Source organism: Pteropus alecto, unplaced genomic scaffold (genome assembly GCF_000325575.1).
Source record: "Pteropus alecto unplaced genomic scaffold, ASM32557v1 scaffold95, whole genome shotgun sequence".
Taxonomy (NCBI): domain Eukaryota; kingdom Metazoa; phylum Chordata; class Mammalia; order Chiroptera; family Pteropodidae; genus Pteropus; species Pteropus alecto.
The window spans coordinates 15,881,995-15,900,528 of NW_006441071.1; the positions used below are offsets into that span (position 1 = coordinate 15,881,995).

The window sequence follows — 18,534 nt, forward strand, 5'->3', positions numbered from 1 at the left end:
TGTTTTTCTCTACAGCTTCACCGCATCTGAGGTGCAAATATCAGGGTGAGGAGAAAATGAGGTTTTATTTCGCAGGAGTTTGAAGTGCTTAGAAATATGGAATGATGATACTATTAATATTTCTTGAATAATCCTAGGAGTGTTTGCAAAGTTGATGGTCTATCAAGATCACCTATGTAGCTTTTCAAAATGCAGATCTGGGCCCTATCTCAGACTTAATGAATCAGAATCTCTAAAGGTGCAGCACCGAAAAATCTTTATTTTTGAAAAGTCACCCAGGTGATATTGATGCTTTGACCTGCTCTGTGCCAGGCACTACTCAAGGAGTTTCACATTCATTATCTGGTTAATTTTTCCAACAAACATGGAAAGTCTGTGTTTACCTTTGTTTTGTCCTTGAAGCTCAGAAATGTTAGGTTGCTTGCTCAAGATAGTGTTGTGAGGAAGTGGTTGATCCAAGATTCAAACTCAGGTCATTGCAGAATGGAAACTTATGCTTACAAAAAAACTCACTGTGGATTATGGCAACATGGCAGACAAAGCAGATGCCATTCAGCATCCCCAGCCCTATCCCCACCCTTGCTACATACACATGGAAGTGCTGGGAAAGCACAACAGAATTTGTTGAAAGAGAAAAGGAAACCCCAGTTTCCATAAAAGAGGAGAAAAATCAATATCAGTGATAGCAGGAGCTTGTGCCATGCAGCTGTCACGAGGACTTAAGGATCTTAAGATTCCACATAAGTCCCGGAGGCTGGGGCAGGGGAAGGTAGGCTTTGATGCCCACACAAATGAGTGATGTAACCTTGGCTAGGGTAAAGTGGGGTTCTGAATATGCCACCAGCATATAGCTCAGAACCTTGAAAAGCTTTCCCATCTATGAAAAGGGGTATAGAAAAAGGCTGCAAACTGTCCAGAGAGATGGAATGGAAGTTTGTCATTAGCTTGGGGCCATTCATAGGAAAGAAAGTCACCTGAAGAAATTGAAATTCTAGGCTTACACCACATGTGGGTATGAATTACAAATTTCTGTTCCTCTATTGTGGGTGCTCCAATTAACTTAAAAATCAGACCATGATTATTGAAATCCCTAGGGCTCAGATAGAAATAAATGTAAAGTTGCTCTGGAAAAACAGTTTCTCAGTCAGGGCCCATGTACCCCCAATATAGAGAGCAACTCCTGCCAAAGATGAGCTCACAATAAAAAATCACAAACCATATGAGGAAACCAACCATAATGAGGGAGAATTAACCGATAAAACAAGCAGGAGAATTAGCCAAATAAGAATTAGAGATAATAAAATAACGTAAAAGCCCAAAGTTAATATAGAGATATAATAAAAGATAAAATCCATGATAAAAAAATGGGAGAGTATGAAAAAAGAGATCAAGAAAATTTCAGAAAAAAACCAAATAGAACTTCAAGAAATAGAAATGTGGTCACTAAAATTAAGAGAAAAATCTCAATGGACAGGTTAAACAATAAACTAGATACAACTGGAAAACTCATGACCTAGATGACAGATCTAAAGAAATAACCAAGAGCTTTTTAAAAAGTAAAAATATGAAAAAAAAAAAATGGTTAAGAACCGTGGAGATATACTGGAGATGCCCAACGCACATCTAAAAGAATGTTTAAGGAAATGTAAAATAAGAGGCAATATTCAGAGATAACAGCTGACAATTTTTCTGAATTGAAAACAGACAGAAATCCTCTAATCAACAAAAACAGATCTATACCTACCCCACCGTGGCAAAACTGCAAAGCATAAAAGAGAAAAATCTTAACAACTTGTGTTTATCTAATTATGGATAGATAAGCTTAGAGTTTTTTGTGATTTCCCACAAAGTACGGTACATATCATGGAAGAAAATCATGTTATTTAAACATAATCGAGTTTTGCTCTTTATATCGTTCTACTCAAAGGGAACTTACAAATCAGCAAATCTTGAAAGGACAACATAACAGCTGAAACTTAGCTGACATGCAATTATTAGTAATATTTTCATTATCCTTTCAGATGAATAGGATTCTGCTGATCAATGTGGTTTAAACTGTTTTCCTAACAGTGGTGCTAGATTTGAGTTGTTATGAAGATACTCGCATTTGGTTACCAAATTCTCCCTATTACCACTAAACACATTTTCAGGATGACAATCAAAGATAAAGAGAGTGGCATGTGGCTATGCGGCAGCAGAAAGCTACCTACCTTGGCAAAAATAAACCTATGACCACAGCTTCATCACAGAATCAGCTGCTATAGAAGAAGGACTTGATTTAACTCAGCCAGAAGCCAAAAGAACTCTCTTAACTGGATTTTCACCTATCTCTTAATTTTGACATTAATTGAAGCAAATTGTAGTATACCTAAGGTGACATATCAAAGATTTCAAGGAAGGGGGAGAAAGGGGAGGTATATAGCCTTTGAATCATGAGAAATCTACATTACCCCTCACTATTTTTTTTTATTGCTTCTTAACTCACAGTTATGAGCTACCACATGTATAAAATAAAATCAGTTTCAGAATAATTTCAAGGCCCATGGTGGTAACACAGGCAGACTACAAGAGGCCTATAGAAGCTAACTGCTAACTTGGGGATGTCTACTCTGAAAACTTTGGGAGAATTAACCAAATTCTCTGTAGTCTGTGTTATCAGAAGTAATAATAACTAGCTGGCATATACTGATGGCGTACTATGCCCTCGACTGGGTTAAATACTTTACATGCAGACAGAGCTGGGGTTGAAACCCATTCGCTTCTCATTAGCACACTAACGTAATCATTGAAATTCTCAGTTTTCTCATCTGTAAAATGGGCATAATAATCTCATACAATCTCCTAGAGTTGTTGGGATACTTAAATCAGAAACCGTAATCATAAGGCAGATCCATGCATTTGGAGCGTGCCAGATTCTGTTTCTCAAAAATGGTCATAGCAATAATTGCTCATCCTACATATTCTTCTAAAACTTTGCCAAATCCCCATCAAGAAATGGGTGGTCTTTTGTGACTGCCTCGTGAACGCAATGTGGTGTAAATGATGCTATGTGACTGGGTAATAAAAAGCAATATGGCTTCTGCCTGGCAGTCTCTCCTGGGACATGTACCTTTGGAGGCCTGAATCACCTGCGGTTTGAGTATTACTCAGCTTACATGAGTGAAGAAGCCTTCAGGTGATTAAAGCCCAAGCCAGTGTCTGGCTGTCACTGAGCGAAAGACTGAGCAAAAACTGCCTAGCTGAGCCCAGCCAACCCCCAGAACCACATGCATATTAAGTAAATGCTACTGTTGGTTTAAGCTACTAAGTTTTGGGGTTGTTTGTTACACGGCAATAGATAAACATAGTATTTTACAAAGACAAATCTATTAATTGGTGGGGTGAAAAAATCCACATTATTGTAGCAATAGTATTACTTTATATTTTAACAATTTTTATAATTTATAAAATTATTTCATGTACTACATTTTCTATATTTCTTCCTTTCTTCAATTTGGATTATATTCTCTAGATTTTCTTATTAAAATAAAAATAATTTCCACTATGTTAATTTAAATCCATAAACTACAGAGGGTCATGCACTAAATTCTCCTCCCAAAGAATAGCAATATCCCTTGGGAGATGTACATAGGATCATATAACTACATTGCAAATCATTTTTTTAAGTGGTCTTATCTGTAACATTTTTATTAGGTCCAAAAGCATCTGAACTGTGCTGCTCTCACTCAATGACACCATCATTCCAGATGCCCTTCTCTTTCACTGTTCCCTTTGTTGATAAGTTCACTGAACACAAGCATTTTCTTACAGGGAGTGTGCCTGGGGCTTTTCAGCAGTCAGTCTTACAGAAACCAGACTGATGGGGTCTAGATAGGGTGGGAAGCTGTGCTTCTAGAATATAGTTCCTGGCTTTTGCTGACATTTACTTTCTGGGGCCTCTATGTAAGGAGTTAGGTATCTTTCCTATGGAGAAGGTAGTCCTCACCCTTTGCATCTACTGGCCTCCTTCATCGGGGGTGCCCCTTCAGCACAGGCCACACACAATCCCTCAGTGCGGCAAAGAAAAATGCTGGTTGTTTTCTGAATATCCATTCCCTCTATTCCTTAGGTATGCCCACCTGGAAAACTACGTTTCCTAGCCTCCCTTAACAGATAGGGATGGCTGATGAGAGATAGATAGAAGATGAAGTCACTAGGAAAGGCCATTAAAGGGGCCTAGCCTTTTGCTCTTTCCTCCTTTCTACTCCTGATACTTCCCTAGAGTGTGGTCATGATGGCCAGAGTCCCATTAGCCATACTGTGACTGTGAGGATGGGTGCATCATAACCAGTATGGCAGAGCAGAAGAATGGGAAGAGCCAGAGTCACTGATGATTTTTGAGGTCACCACACAGCTCTGGGATGACTATCTATGATCTTATATTTTATGAGAGAACTTTCTATCTTACTTAAGCCATTCTCTGTTATTAGCAACTGAACGTAGTTCCTAGAGAGAAAAGAGTAGCATAGTAGCTAAGAGGATGGACTCTGGAGCCAGAGTGCTTAACTCTGAATCCTGCTCTGCTGTTACGAGCTTGGTGACATCAGGCAAGTTACAAAAGCTTTCCAGGCCTTAGTTTCTTCATCTGTGATGTGAAGGTGATAATAGCCTATATCGTAAATTATTGTAAAGATTGAATGAGTTAAACATATAAACTTCTTAGAACAGTACTGGCACATAGTTAAAACTGAGAACACTTATTGTCATTGCTATTATTATTATTATTATTATTATTATTATTATTATTATTCCTGATAGACCCAGTCTGAACACAGAAATTATTTGTTTGATTTGTGAATGATGGACTATTAGAAATTTTATATTCCAGTCTCTTGTTTTCTAATAGCTGATGAAATTAAGATGCAAAGAGATGAAGTGCCTGGTCCAGAGTCACACATCTGTGGGAACAGCAGAGTTAGATGTAAATCCAGGATCCTGCTGTTCCTAGGTCAATGTCTCATCAGCCCCACTGCATCTTATGGTATAAACCTTTAGAGGCAGTTGAGCCATTGGTAGATATTCTCTATATGTAAGTCAGATCAGGTTTCTATTTCCTACCCAAATTGGTAAGATCTCTATTTGCCCCACTGGATAATGTTACACTTATCAATCACTTAATATGTGCCAAGCTCTACTCAAAGTTCTATGTACTAATTTTTTAATCCTGACACTAACTTTAAGAGGTAGTCAGTATTATAGTTGGAGAACCTGAGGTTAGGTAACCTGCCCAAGATTACACAGCTAGTTAAGTCAGAGTGGGCATTTGAACCTAGGAAATCTGGCTCAAGAGCCCACACTCCTAAGCCCAATACCACAGATGCTGCCGAGTCAAGACACTGACCTTTCCAGCCAGAACTCAGGCATATGGCCTTGGTCTCAAGTTGAAAATATTCTCTCTGGGATCCCAATTTGTAGTATTCTGTCTTTCTCAGCTTCTTCCTCATCATACTTTAGCAAGTCTCCACTCAAGGCCCAGTGGAAAAACATAGCTGCTGGAATGAGAGAACCTGACAGAGATGCTAGAGACACTGAGGAATTGGCTCCCACCCTCCTCCTACGATTGGAGGAATGTACATGCTCCAGGTACTTTAAGGTAAGGACGGATTATTTGGGGGCAGGGTACCAATGGATCTGGCCTCTTTGCTGGAATAGCTGCAGTGGATGTGAGTGCCATGGGCATAGCCTCTGCCAGGCACACGCCAGTGGCTTTCTCCAACCCTGTCCCCTTCATTTCCTCCCTTCCAGCCTGATCTCTACCAGAACCCAGATCCCAAGGGAAGCTGATCCTAATGGAAGACGAGTTAAATCCTGGTCCTGCCAGTTATTTGCTATATGACCTTGGGCTAATCATAATCTCCTTCAACCTCATTTTCTTCATCTATAAAATGGGTTTACGGGGATGAAATGGTGTCAGGTGTGTGAGGATATAGCGGGATGGTTGCCAGCGGAGAGGGCTGATGAGTCAATGTTGCCTGTCTTTCCTAGAGCAAAGTAGGGGTTACGGTCCGACAGAAGGCACTCTTTCTGTGCGCCTCCCTTCACTGCAGAGACAGAGGCATGTGAGACTACAAGCGCATAGCACAGTGGCTGTGGGCACATAGCGAACCCCAAGGCAGACAAGGAGGAGCTATGGCTCGATCTTCCCGATGTCCCCTGGCTGGTCCTGTGTCACCATCTCCCTCAGGGAAGCCACAGTAGCCCTTTTCCTTCTTCTAAGCACAGATGTGGGAAGGGGGCTAGAGTGGGGTTATGTTCTTGGGAAGGTGTCCATTCTTGCATCTGACACCTGGAAGTAGATTCTGAGGACCTGCTGAAGGTGGGAAGCGGGGGGTCACCAGATCAGACCATAGGCTAGTCTTTAGTGCTTGATTCATATTACACTGGTTTTAATTTCCTTCAGGCTCCAGCCTTCTGTGCTGAAGAGTCACAGAGCCCTGCAATCTTAGTGATCACACAATATTCTCTAACTCAGTATCAGCCCCGGCACCCTCCAGTACACTGCCCTATCCCTGAAGCAAGAGAGCACTGACAAGCTCTGAGGACCAAGAACTTGATCAAGAGAGTTGGTGGTGAGGTGGGCTAAAAGAGGAAGACAGGATCACACTGTAACAAAACTGGATTTTTTTCTCTTTAGAATCATTGTAGATAGGATGGGAGAGGGGAAACAGTTTGTGTGTGTGTGTGTGTGTGTGTGTGTGTGTGTGTGTGTCTGTCTGTGTGTGTGTGTCTGTGTCTGTGTATAAGCTGCTCCACTGAGCTCTCAGTTTTCTGTTTAGCATCCTAGGCCCACTCAGATAGGTCTCTGTGACAAAAGTCATTCCTATGTCCCCACTATTGATATACTTCTGAGCAATATCTCGTGGTATTTAAGGCTTTGTTTTCCCACCAAATATTCAGATCTCTTTCCACATATTATTTTGATTTCCACCTACATTATACACATTTGGTTTCCCTTTGGCCACTTGGGCCAATTTCCTCTCCTTCCTTTTCACAGACCTTAACTCCAGTTTAAAAACACCACCATTCTACACTATTTTTGGACTCTATGGCCATATGTGCAGTGGAACCCTATTTGGGTATATCTGAAACCAACCTGTAATTGGGGCCATTGCATACTGCTATCTTTTATTTAAATATAATAATTAATATTTTAAAATAGTCTTTATAGGAATGAGAATGTTTAGATAACGTTATAAATTAAATTTGTATGTTGAAGCCCTAACTCCCACGTGATGGTACTTGGAGGTGAGACCTTTAAGGAGGAATTAAGGTTTAAATTAAGCCATTAGGGCAAGAGCCACATGATGGGGTTAATGGCCTTATAAGAAGAAATGCCAGAGAGCTCTCTTCTTATCTCTCTCACCATGTGAGGATACAGTGAGAAGGTGGCTGTTTACAAGGCAGCAAGAGGGTCCTCATCAGATACTTAATTTGCCGGCACCTTAATCTTGGACTTCCCAGCCTCCGGCACTGTGAGAAATAAACGTCTGTTGTTCAAGCCACTCGGTTTATGGTATCTTGTTATACCAGCCTGAGCTGACTAAGACACAAATGTAAGAAGAAGAAAATTTAAAACACAGATTAGGACAGATTACAGGGTCTAAAAGGATTTAGGTGCTTTGGAGTGCCGAGGGGGAAACAGAATGTTGTCCATCTTGGCTTCTGAAACCCTGAGGTGCTTTTTCTTATTATTGGAAAAGGCAGGAGGAGATCGAGGTCTCAACTTGGCAACATCTGAAGAGCTGCAGGACTGGCTAGATGAGCATCAGCTGCAGGATGTCAGCCTGCCAGGTTCTTTATGGCTGTATCCTGTTCTGCTACAGCTGAGTCAGAAGGCCACTGCCCATTGGTGGGACGGAACTGTGGTGTGCCTGACTAGCGTCATTTCCGCTATTATCAGTCAGCATCTGACTTACGTTTCACCTTGGAAATCTGTGTTTATTGACCTACAGCCCAAGTCTGCTAAGAAGCTGGAACACACTCAAGAGAATATCTGAGAGCTATACAACCCCCAAACATTTTCCACTCCTGTGCCACCTCTGCTGTCTGAAGCAGAGTTGGGGGAGAGAAAGCAAGGGTGAAAACAACTTGAAATAGTTGCTCTATTCATTAAAAAGCTGTCATTGCTGATTGGACTGGAGAAACAATTAAACAGTATGGGAAAAGAAGGCTTCCTCACCTATCACCTGTATTGAGGGTATAATTTACAGACCAGAACATCTGCCCATTTAAAATGTAGTTTGATGACTTTTACTGAGTTTATACAGTTACGCAACCTTCATCACAATCTCTCCTACTACTTTTCATCTATGCGAAATAAAGAGGAAGAAAAGTCAACCACTGTTTGCTCATCGACATGAAACAGTGAAGAGAGGTATTGTTGGCCAGTAGTCTCAGCCTATTTGTATTGGAACTTGATTAAATTTTAGACACATGTAGCACTGTGCCTGGCACAAAGCATGGGCTCAATAAGTGTTCGCTGAGTGAATGAATGAATGAATGAATGGACATCTATAGTTGGTTCAAAGTGTAATAGTATGGACATGTTTACTGTTTTGAAGGGAGAAAAGGGAAGGAAAAATGGGTAAGTGATAAAAGGCATGGCCTGAGGGGTTAAGCCACTGGGGAGGGAGGGGAAGGCAAAAGGAAATGTGAAAGAGGGCCATCCAGTGGCCTCTACAGCTTGACAGCCTCTACTCAAAGTTCAGTCTCATCCAGCAGCAGCAGCAGCACAACCTGGGAGCTTGTTAGAAATGCAGAGTCTCATGCCTCATCCCAGACCTCCTGGATCAGAATCTACATTTTGACAAGATCCCCAGGTCATCTGTTTGCACAGTCAAGTCTGAGAAGCAGTGGTATTCCTAGAATAATGTGGCAGCCCATCCAGCTGTGGGGAAGGTGGGATTACAGCCTGGTTTGCCATGTGAATCATCATTAGAGAACAACATTCTAAAAGATGAGTTCACTTTTGAAAACCCAGCATTTTTGCAGGCCATCTGGGGAGAAAGATAAAACCAGGATCAAAAATCTACTGCATGACTTTGTCGAAGGACCATCCCTAGAAAAATCTGCTTCCTTTTGTGTATCTTGCCCAGAAGTAGTTTAACTCAGTTTAATTCTCTTTGTAGTCACTTGTCCTGGGGCTGGGAGCTAATTAGAAATGCATGTTCATTGGGGATTTTATAAGTACATTTTAACTAAGGAACAAAAATCATGTCTTTTCTTAACAAACTTCCTTTTACATATTAATTCTACTCATTTACCAATACCACTGTCGTTCAGGTCTTTCCTCCTTGTCTTAGCATGCTCGCTAGAACACACCACTCATGTTGACTCAGAGTTGCCCAGAGGTGTCATGGACATTCCTGATTCTCAATCTTGTGGTCACGTCAGTCCCTTTACCAGTAATGGCTCCCTCTTCCCGTTATTCCCTTTCTTCTATCTATATATTCAAGACAAGGTTTAAGTGATGTTTTCCACAAAACCTCCCCCAACCACTCTAGCCTGTAACCGACTGTTCTTTTTGGAACTCTGCAGCCCTATATTTAGTGCACTCTTAACAAGCTGTAGCAGCACACGCTGCATTGTGTGATTTAGCCCTGCAGATGTGTCCTGTCATCAAGAGCAGAATACCCAGCTTCTGCATTTCCATAACTAATATCAGACGTGGGTCATACTGTGTGCTCATCAAACATTTCATAGGTCCTTTCAGAGGTCCAGAGAGACCCAGGCCACTGCCAACCTCAGAGGCCTTCAACTAAAATTAATTTTAAATAAAGATATGTGGAAGGTAAGTAGTAAATATAATAAAATACTAAAATATAAAAAATAGTAAATAAAAATCCTCCCAATATTCTTCTAGCCCTTTGTCCTGTGAAAATACACTATTTATTGAAGACAATCTAGCTTTTACATAATGCTAGATTGTTATCAAATACAGGAAACAATTCAAATACCAAAACATGCACACACATACCCACAGAGCCACACATATAACCCTACCACCAAATAGCCGTGATTCACTGCAGAACAAAGTGAGTCTCCTCTGGACACAGCAAATTTGCATATGTCTCACCAAAGCCTGTGAAGAAAGTGGTATCTCCAATCTCACTCAACATTAGCATTCTGATGAGTTTTCACTGAAATTAGCAAACTTTAACTTTTAGCTTCCTTTACCCCCGCCTACTAAGTGAAGATAGTCTCATACTGTATGTGTTGCTCTAAGGTTCTGGATAAAAGAAATATGCATTTTTCTGATGTCCTTCTTTCTTATGGGTGAAATGCCATTGCATCCTTCATAATTATTCTTTTTAGGGCCAAGGAGACCCAATATTCCTGTCTGTATTACAACAGATTGCAAGACCTTGCCCAGAGAGCCACTTCCTATCCAGGCTGGACATGCTGCTCTGGAAGTTAGCTCCACTGCAGAATTTAGGAGCAGAGACGAGGCCTGACACTGGAGAATGGCTAGAAATGATCTGAAAAAGCCCCGTTTTAAGATCTTGCCTTTGTCTCTCAATTTGAGGCAATATCTATTACTAAGTGTCTAAAAATAAGTTATTGTATGATATGGGAAATTACAAAGACTGCCCATGCCAAGAACCTCTCGCACTCTGACACACCATGCAATATCAGTGCCTAGATGGAAGTGTGGATCATTTGGATTCAGAAGACCTGGATTTGAACTCAGCTCTGCTATTAACTGGCTGAGTGACCTTAGGTAAAATCATCTTCCATTTCTGAACCTCTGTTTCCTCTTTTGTAAAATGAGGATGGTGATAAGAGCTGTTTTTTAATGTGATCATGAGGCACACATGAGATGATAAACATGAAATTACTTTACAGTTTAAGTGTCAGTTACTTTGTAGTAGTACAAGCAGTGTTGCTCTACTGGTTCAAAACTTAAGACTGTGACAGAACCCCAGGAGGGCTTGTGAAAACACAGATTGCTGGGCCCCACCTCTGGAGATTCTGATTCAGTAGTTCTGATTGGTGCCTGAGAATCTACCTTTCCAGCAAATTCTCAGATGATGCTGAAGCTGCTGGTCTGGGGACCCCACTTTGAGAACCTCTGCTCTACTTAATTCCCAGCCATTTTCCTTCTTACCGCATTATGAATTCCTTAAAGCACAATCTCAACTTGTTGTGATGTCGATAGAGTTTTGGGTCAGCTGGAATTTCTGCCAAAAACACTTGGGCTACTTCCAGTGGTCCCTGAAGGAAAAAGTAAAACACAATACTGATGTTGGAAAGAAAACTAAATTACTTGGGAGAAAGTCTTGGAGTGACTTCTTAGATTGAATAGCTAATTTTGTAGTTATTTTGACCAAAACAAATATCAAGGAAGGTCTTGAACTTCTCAAAAAACTTTGATTCCCAAGGAGGAGTCTGGAGTTTTCGGAGAATTTGAGAAGCATAAATGCATTTTCTTAATCAAATACTGCTAATAATCAGTTTTCCTTCATATAGAAAGGTAATACTATGATATCAAAGGGTATGTGATTTGAGTTGCTTTTCTGAAAACGAGGATTGTCTTGATCCTTCATATTGATGTTCACGTTTCTGGTTGCCCTAGTAGCAAGCACCATTTTGTGTAATTGCTGGCTTGAATCAGAGAAATGCAGAGCACACATGTAGCCCATGGTTGCAGGCTTATGCCGCCTTTCATTTTCATCAAAGGATTGGGACTTAAAAAAGCAAAAGTGTCCTAATAATTTCTGATCTTAAAAATAATATAATAGTCATTTCTCCTCTCTGCTATTTTTGCTTGATGTTATGTGAACACAGAATTTTTGCAGAGGAATCCAATTGTGCTGAGTGAGGAAAATGTCATGATACTCATTGAGTTTTTATGTGTTGGGGGGCGGGTTGTGGACAAGAGTGGATCTAGATCTGAAATTAACGAAGTCCACTAGACAGAGAGTACTATGCTAGTACTTCCCTCCATCTGAGACTGGATTAGATGCATGCTAAGCTTGGGATCCAGGGTTCTAATAGGTCTGAGAAGATCTAGTCTGGCATAAAGTGCCCTAGAAGTCTGGTCCCAGGCCACTCCTGGTTATTAAGTCTCCTGCCATGCTGAATTCATCTGGTGATTGACCCGGGGGTTTCATGTTCTAGACCTTTTTCCATTTTCCTATAGATTAGTCTTAAGCCTCACAACAACTCTGCCTAAATTGGGCATGACTAAGTACTCTTCAAAATTGCCCCAGGCCCGGATCATATTGTCAGGTCTGGTTCCAAGTGAAGACTTCTCCAAGAAAATGGTACTCCTCAGATGATCCACTCATCTCCAGGATTTCTTTGCTACCTTGGGTTGTTGTATGAGCAGAAGAGGCCTCTCAAAGTCTTCTAAACCTTGCATGTGTTCAGTCTAAATTTAAGAGCATCATTTTTATGTTGATCAGACTCCTTGTCAACCTCAAGGAAGGAGGGTGCAGATATGTAATGAAAATCAAAATAACAAGAACCAGAGGAGCTGCCTCCAGCTGGTTTCAGTTACCTGGTTTACAGTAGCTCCGACGGAGCCCTGCAGCACCATCTGAAGCATCTTGGCATCGGGTGGCTCCTGGTGAATGGCAACTGCTAACTGCAAGGTCTTCTTCTTCATATCTTCAATGGCAACTTCGATTGGTGTTAAAACAAACTGAACATAAGACAAAAATGTAGAGAAGTTATTGTCTGCTTTTATAAGCCATGGACAACCTGGAGCTATGGCAAAGAGGGCACCTGGATTTGAAGAGGCAGCCAAGTTGGATTTCAGAGTAATTTAACAATATCTGGACAGGTTAAGAGGAAGGAAAGGCCTAATATTTCTTGAATACTTATTATATTCCAGGAACTTTATATACATATATCGTTTACTCCTTGTAGCAACCTCCTTATTCTCTCCATTTTATAGTCAAATAGAGATTTGTGAGGTTAAGAAAGTGCCACAAAATAACACAGGTAATAAATGGGAAGGCCAGAAGTTGGTCACAATGATGTCTACATTCAAAATCCATGTTCTTTCTACACTGCTGGATTTCCTTTCCTGTAACAAGTTACCTGACTTATTGGGAAAACTATTAGAAGCACAGCATTCAAGATTTTATTCCCTAACATAACACAAAATTTTGGCATCCTGTGTGCCTTTTCCAACTTACACTGAAGGTGAATTCCTAGTAGACAGAATTCTCTTAGGGATCATCTGTTAGTTTCTAAGTTCTGCTGGTTTGGGGTATAGTTATTTCTGAATGCTATGAGTAGAGTAATGACCCCCAAATTCATATATTGAGGTCCTAAGTCCTAGTACTTCAGAATGTGACCTTATTTGAGATAAGGTCTTTATACAGGTAATCAAGTAAAAAGGAGGTCATTAAGATGGGCCCTGATCCAGTATGACCTATGTCCCTATAAGAAGAGTAAATTTAGACACAGACCCATGCATAGAGGGAAGACAATGTGAAGAGACATAAGGAGAAGATGGCCATCTACAAGCCAAGGAGAGAGGCCTGGAACAGATCCTTCCCTAACAGCCCTCAGAAGGAACCAATTCTGCCAAAACCTTGAATTTTGACCTCTAGCCTCCAGAACTGGGAGACAATAAATTTCTATTGCTTAAGCCACCAAGTCTGTGGTATTATGTTACAAGAGCCCTAGCAAACAAGTACACTGAGGTGCTCAGAGAATTACAGATGACCAAGAAAAACTGCAAGGACTCTTATTGAGTCCATGAATTTATTTTGTGCTATGCCTACATGTCCCAGAGTTCAAAAGTCCAAAACAGTAAGAAATACAGGAGATGCCTTCTCAGCCAACCTCCTCTTACCCGAGACACTAGTTCAGGTTTTCTTTACCCTCCATGAAACCTACTCTCTGACATGCTTGCTGAACACTTGAGCTCGTGGGTCACTCTCCAGCAAGCTCAATCACTTCTGCTCCTGCCCGAAGAGGTGTACATCTACCACAATCCATCTGTGTTTGTTCAGCAACTTGATTATGCCTGTTACACTTGTTATTTGAATGACCTAATCTAATAATGCACAAACTGACGAGCTATGGGTGTGGAAAGAAAAAGAGTCATTTTTATGAAAACCAAGCTGAATGCTTGGGCAAGACATGATGAGAGGGAATTGCTATAAAGATTCCTGCCATATTAAGACAACTATGAAAGGCTAGGGGCAAAAAACAATCATAAAAATCCAGAAGGATTCTGTTCTCACACTGTTTAGCAAGGATCTTTAAGCTCTCGCTCTGCTTTATAGAAGTCAAAATGGAAAATTATAGACAGTGCATTAAGGGTGGAGTTCACATAAAAAAGACAATACTGAATTGTGATCAGCCACCCCAAAATCTCAGAGACAGCTTGGCCCTATATATAATAAATGACAAATACATGTACATGAATGTGTTTTAAAGTAAAAGGAAATGTTTAAAACGTGCCTAATTTTGAACAATTCTGTGGCTTGAGATACTTTCTTGTTCAGTCCCCTGGATTAGAAGCCTTCTGCACACAGAACTAGAGAAGAGAAAGGGGTATTTCCTGTCAATGGATATAGATCGGGAAACAGAATAAAGATAAGTGGCCTGTGCAATGTCACAGGAGGAGCCGGGACTAAAAGGCAGTTGGTCTCTTTGTCTACAGTGCACGGTGTCCTTCCTCCAGCTTTGCCACTAGCTCATTGGGGCTGCCTGCTTGTTGTTCCTATCTCTAATAGTTAACCACACAATGATACCGGAATCACCTGTAAGCTTTTATATATATAAAGATTTACTATAAAGTGTTTTACAGTTGAATATATACATTTTATATGTTTATCATTAAAACGTAAGTATATATTAAATATTATAGTTATGTAAACATACTTATATTAAAGATAGAACTTTAAATATATACAATATTTAAATAGAAAGTAGTGCCATAAAACATGTAGCTGCCTAAATGGGATTCTCTGGCACTATGAGAACGAGAGGATAACCACCATACCAATGTTTCAAGTGTATTCTCTTTTAGGTTTCACTGCAGTCTATCATGAAGGAGCATGAAGGAGGATTGTGTGTCATCCTGGGAGGTTATCCAGGCCCACTCATTCGGTGGTGGCCTCAGTCCAGAGCCTGTGCCCCGTGGGTGCCATTACCTCCTCCTTCTGGATGACGCTGATCCGCGTCTTGATGTAGGGGAAGGCGTGCATGGTGGTCAGGATCGTGTTCCGCCGGTGCTGCTCGTGCAGCTCTCCCCGAGGCCGCCCCTCCAGGGTGAAGGGGGTGGTGTACATGAACCTCCGCAGATTGAAATTCTTCTCAAAGTAGGTTACCCTGTCTTTCATCTCATACTCATCAAAGTAAGGCTCCACAAAAGTGATTTGTATGTAGGCCTGAGGGGGAAAGGTTGGAGAAGGAGGAGATGAGCTATATTGCAAACAACCACCCAGGACGCACCAGAGGGGCATGCTGGAACCAGCAGAGCAGCACCGCCCCGCTGAGTTCACAAAAGCCACAGAAGCTGAGCGCATCAGGTGAGACTCCAGCCATCAGCCATACCACCTCTCCATCCGCAGGGAGAGGAAGGAGAGGGCAGTGTGATGTCAGGCCCACGAGCGGCCTTGTCCGTGGATCTTGGTAAGAAAGTTTCCAAACTGCTATTCAGAAGACACAAACCGTCCTTTTCAGGACAAACTTTCCTTTTCAGAACAAATTTTTCTTTTCAGAACAACCATGACCACTGCACATTTGGTAGAATGGCCAAACTAAAGAAAACTGACAACACCAAGTGCTGATAAGGATGGAGAGCAGCTGGAACTTTCATACACTGATGGTGGGAACGCAAAATGATATAGTCACTTGATGAAGTAGGTTGGCAATTTCTTATACAGTTAAATCGCACTGACCATACAACCCAGTGATTCTCCCTCTGATTGTGTGCCCAAGAGAAATGAATATTTATGTTCGCTCAAAAACCTGTACACAAATGTCAATAGCAGCATTATTCATAATAGACAAAAAGTAGAAACGACCCAAATGTCCCTTAAGTGGAGAATGGATAAACAAATGGTGGTACATTGGTACAATGGAATACTACCCAGCAATAAAAAGGAACAAACTACTGCAACATGGATAAATTTCCAGTGCATTGAGCTAAGTGAAAGAAGCCAGACTCAAAAGGCTGTATAATTCCATATATTTACTGTAGGAATCCATTTATATGACATTCTGGAAAAGGCAAAACTGCAGAGACAATAAAGAACAGTACTGTCAGGGCCTGAAAGCAGAGGGAGGAAATGGCTACAAAAGGGCACTGGAAAGTCTTATGGGTTGATGGAATTCTTCTATATTTTGATTGTGGTGGTGGTTACATGTGTTTGTCAAAACCCATAGAACTAAAGAGCAAGAGTGAATTTTACTGCATGTACCTCATTAAAACACACACACACACACACACACACACACACACAGACACAGTGAATAAGGGCACTTATTATGAAAAAAGCCCTCTTTAAAAAAAAAAAAAGAAAGAATAACAATGGGCATAGACTCTGCAACACCCACTGAAATGGATGGGTGAGTTTACTGACCTCAGACCATCAATCATTATTTAGTGTGATGAAATCTGGTTATAATTCTGAGTTTGGATTCTTATTTAAAACTTTTACAACCTACTTCGGGCATTTTAAAAGAGAGAAAAAGGGCACCTCGTGTCAGGGATGTCACCGGTGACTCTACATCACATGTACAGGCACACAGCCAATCCTAACTTTGAAAGACCTTAAATATTTCTGTCTGAAGCTTAGCTCAGGTCTTACCAGTTATTGCTTTGAGCCTAAACTAGGGAATGTGTCTGAAGTAAGCAAGTCTTCTGAAATATGCAGAAAAACAAGCTATTAAATTTGGCCAATTCCTTGCATCATCATCTTAATATCCTGGAAGACAGAAATGAGAGAGGAGTTGGACTCTTCATTTTATAGACTTGCCAGATGGCAACTGTTCCTCTGTCCCCCAGCACTTAATAATACCTTGAACTTGCATTATTTCCAGCAGCTTATGAAGCTCTTTCATTAACATATCTGTCTGTGAGGTGGGCTGAGCATCACTCTGTGGTATAATAAAAAATTTATCTAGTCTTTGTCTGTTTCTTGGCACAGAGCTTCAAAAACCCTTAGAATTTCAAACTGAGTGATAGGAGTGTCTTTTTAATTCTAATGAGGTGACTATTCTTGCATGGTGAGTCTCTAGATAGCTTCAGGAGAGGGCCGGTCACCCAAAAGACCAATCATATGATTAGAAGGTTGAGACTTGGGGCCAGCCAGACCTCCAGTGAGGAAAGGGGGCTGGCAACTGAGTTCAATAATATAGTTGATGACTTAATCAATCATGCCTACTTGAATCGGTTAAACTCTGGACACCAGGACTCGGTAGAGCTTCCTGGTTGGTGAACGTACTGACTTGCCAGGAGGGTGACGTGCCTGGATTCCACAATGAAAGGACATAGAAGCTCTGGGATCCTTCCCAGACTTGCTCTGTGTATCCTTCATCATAAAACTGTAATTGTCAGTATAGTACTTTTCTGAGTTCTGCGTCATTCTAGTAAATTATCTAACCTGAGGGATAGATAATAGATAATTCTGGGAACCCCCAAATTTGTGACCATCTGGTCAGAAACGTGGGTAGCCTGGGGGCCCCACTTGAAGCTGGTGCCTAAAGTAAGGGCAGTCTCGAGGAGGACGTAGTCTGTAACTTGTGGTGTGTGACACTAACTCCCGCGGTGAGTGTCAGAACTGTACTCCAGTCCACCCATTTGGGGGTGAGACAGGATACACCCTGGTGTGAGAAGTGAGGAAACTGAAGTCCAAACCCTTTGCATCACTTCCCCAGGAGCACAGTGACCCTGCACTTGCCTGCAAGGAATATCTGCAGCCTGTAGAAGGTGCCACTAAATGCTGTCAGCAAAAAGGTTGCATGTTTTTAACATGTTTTAAATTGAGTGTAAAATTTTTATAGAAAGGCAGTGAGGAGCCGTGATTAGGGACATGGTTTTGAGGATGACAGACCCTGAGTTTGGGTACTGGTTTCAGCACTAGAATGATCATAGAAAGTTGCTTAACTTTTTCATACCTCAGTTTTCTTATCTGTAAAATAGAAATAGCACCTACTTCAAAGGGCTGTTGCAGGGTGAAATGAAGTGGTATATGTAAAGGGTCTGATGCAGTGGACGGCACACAGTTTGCATTTAATAAATGGTACCTCTTATGGTTCCTGCCTTTCAGTATGGTTTCTTTAAGATCTAACCAAATAGTAGTTGAACCCTAGGCAGAAAAATTTGGCTGTACTGAAATGACTTGGAGAGCCCAACAGCAGAGGTCATTTTATATTCTTGGAGTAAAACAAAGAAAATAAGATAAGAGCCTGATGGTTTTCTTTTCTTTCCTTCTTTTTTTTTTTTTTTTTTTTACCTTTCTCCTTCCTTGTTAGGATCCAACTTGGGTTTGTCCACAGGAGCAGAGTCTTTTATCACTTCCA

At 41.0% G+C, this 18,534-nt stretch overlaps 1 protein-coding gene across 1 annotated transcript in view; it reads right to left on the reverse strand.

The window, feature by feature from the left end:
- The window catches only part of DOCK8 (dedicator of cytokinesis 8), a 201,736-nt gene that overhangs the window by 1,767 nt on the left and 181,435 nt on the right, over window positions 1-18,534 (reverse strand). Inside the window, 5 exon segments of the mRNA XM_025051397.1 lie at window position 1; window positions 3-26; window positions 11,147-11,253; window positions 12,542-12,685; window positions 15,159-15,395. The exon segment at window position 1 is cut by the window's left edge and continues 137 nt beyond it. Coding sequence (XP_024907165.1) covers window position 1; window positions 3-26; window positions 11,147-11,253; window positions 12,542-12,685; window positions 15,159-15,395 — 513 coding nt within the window.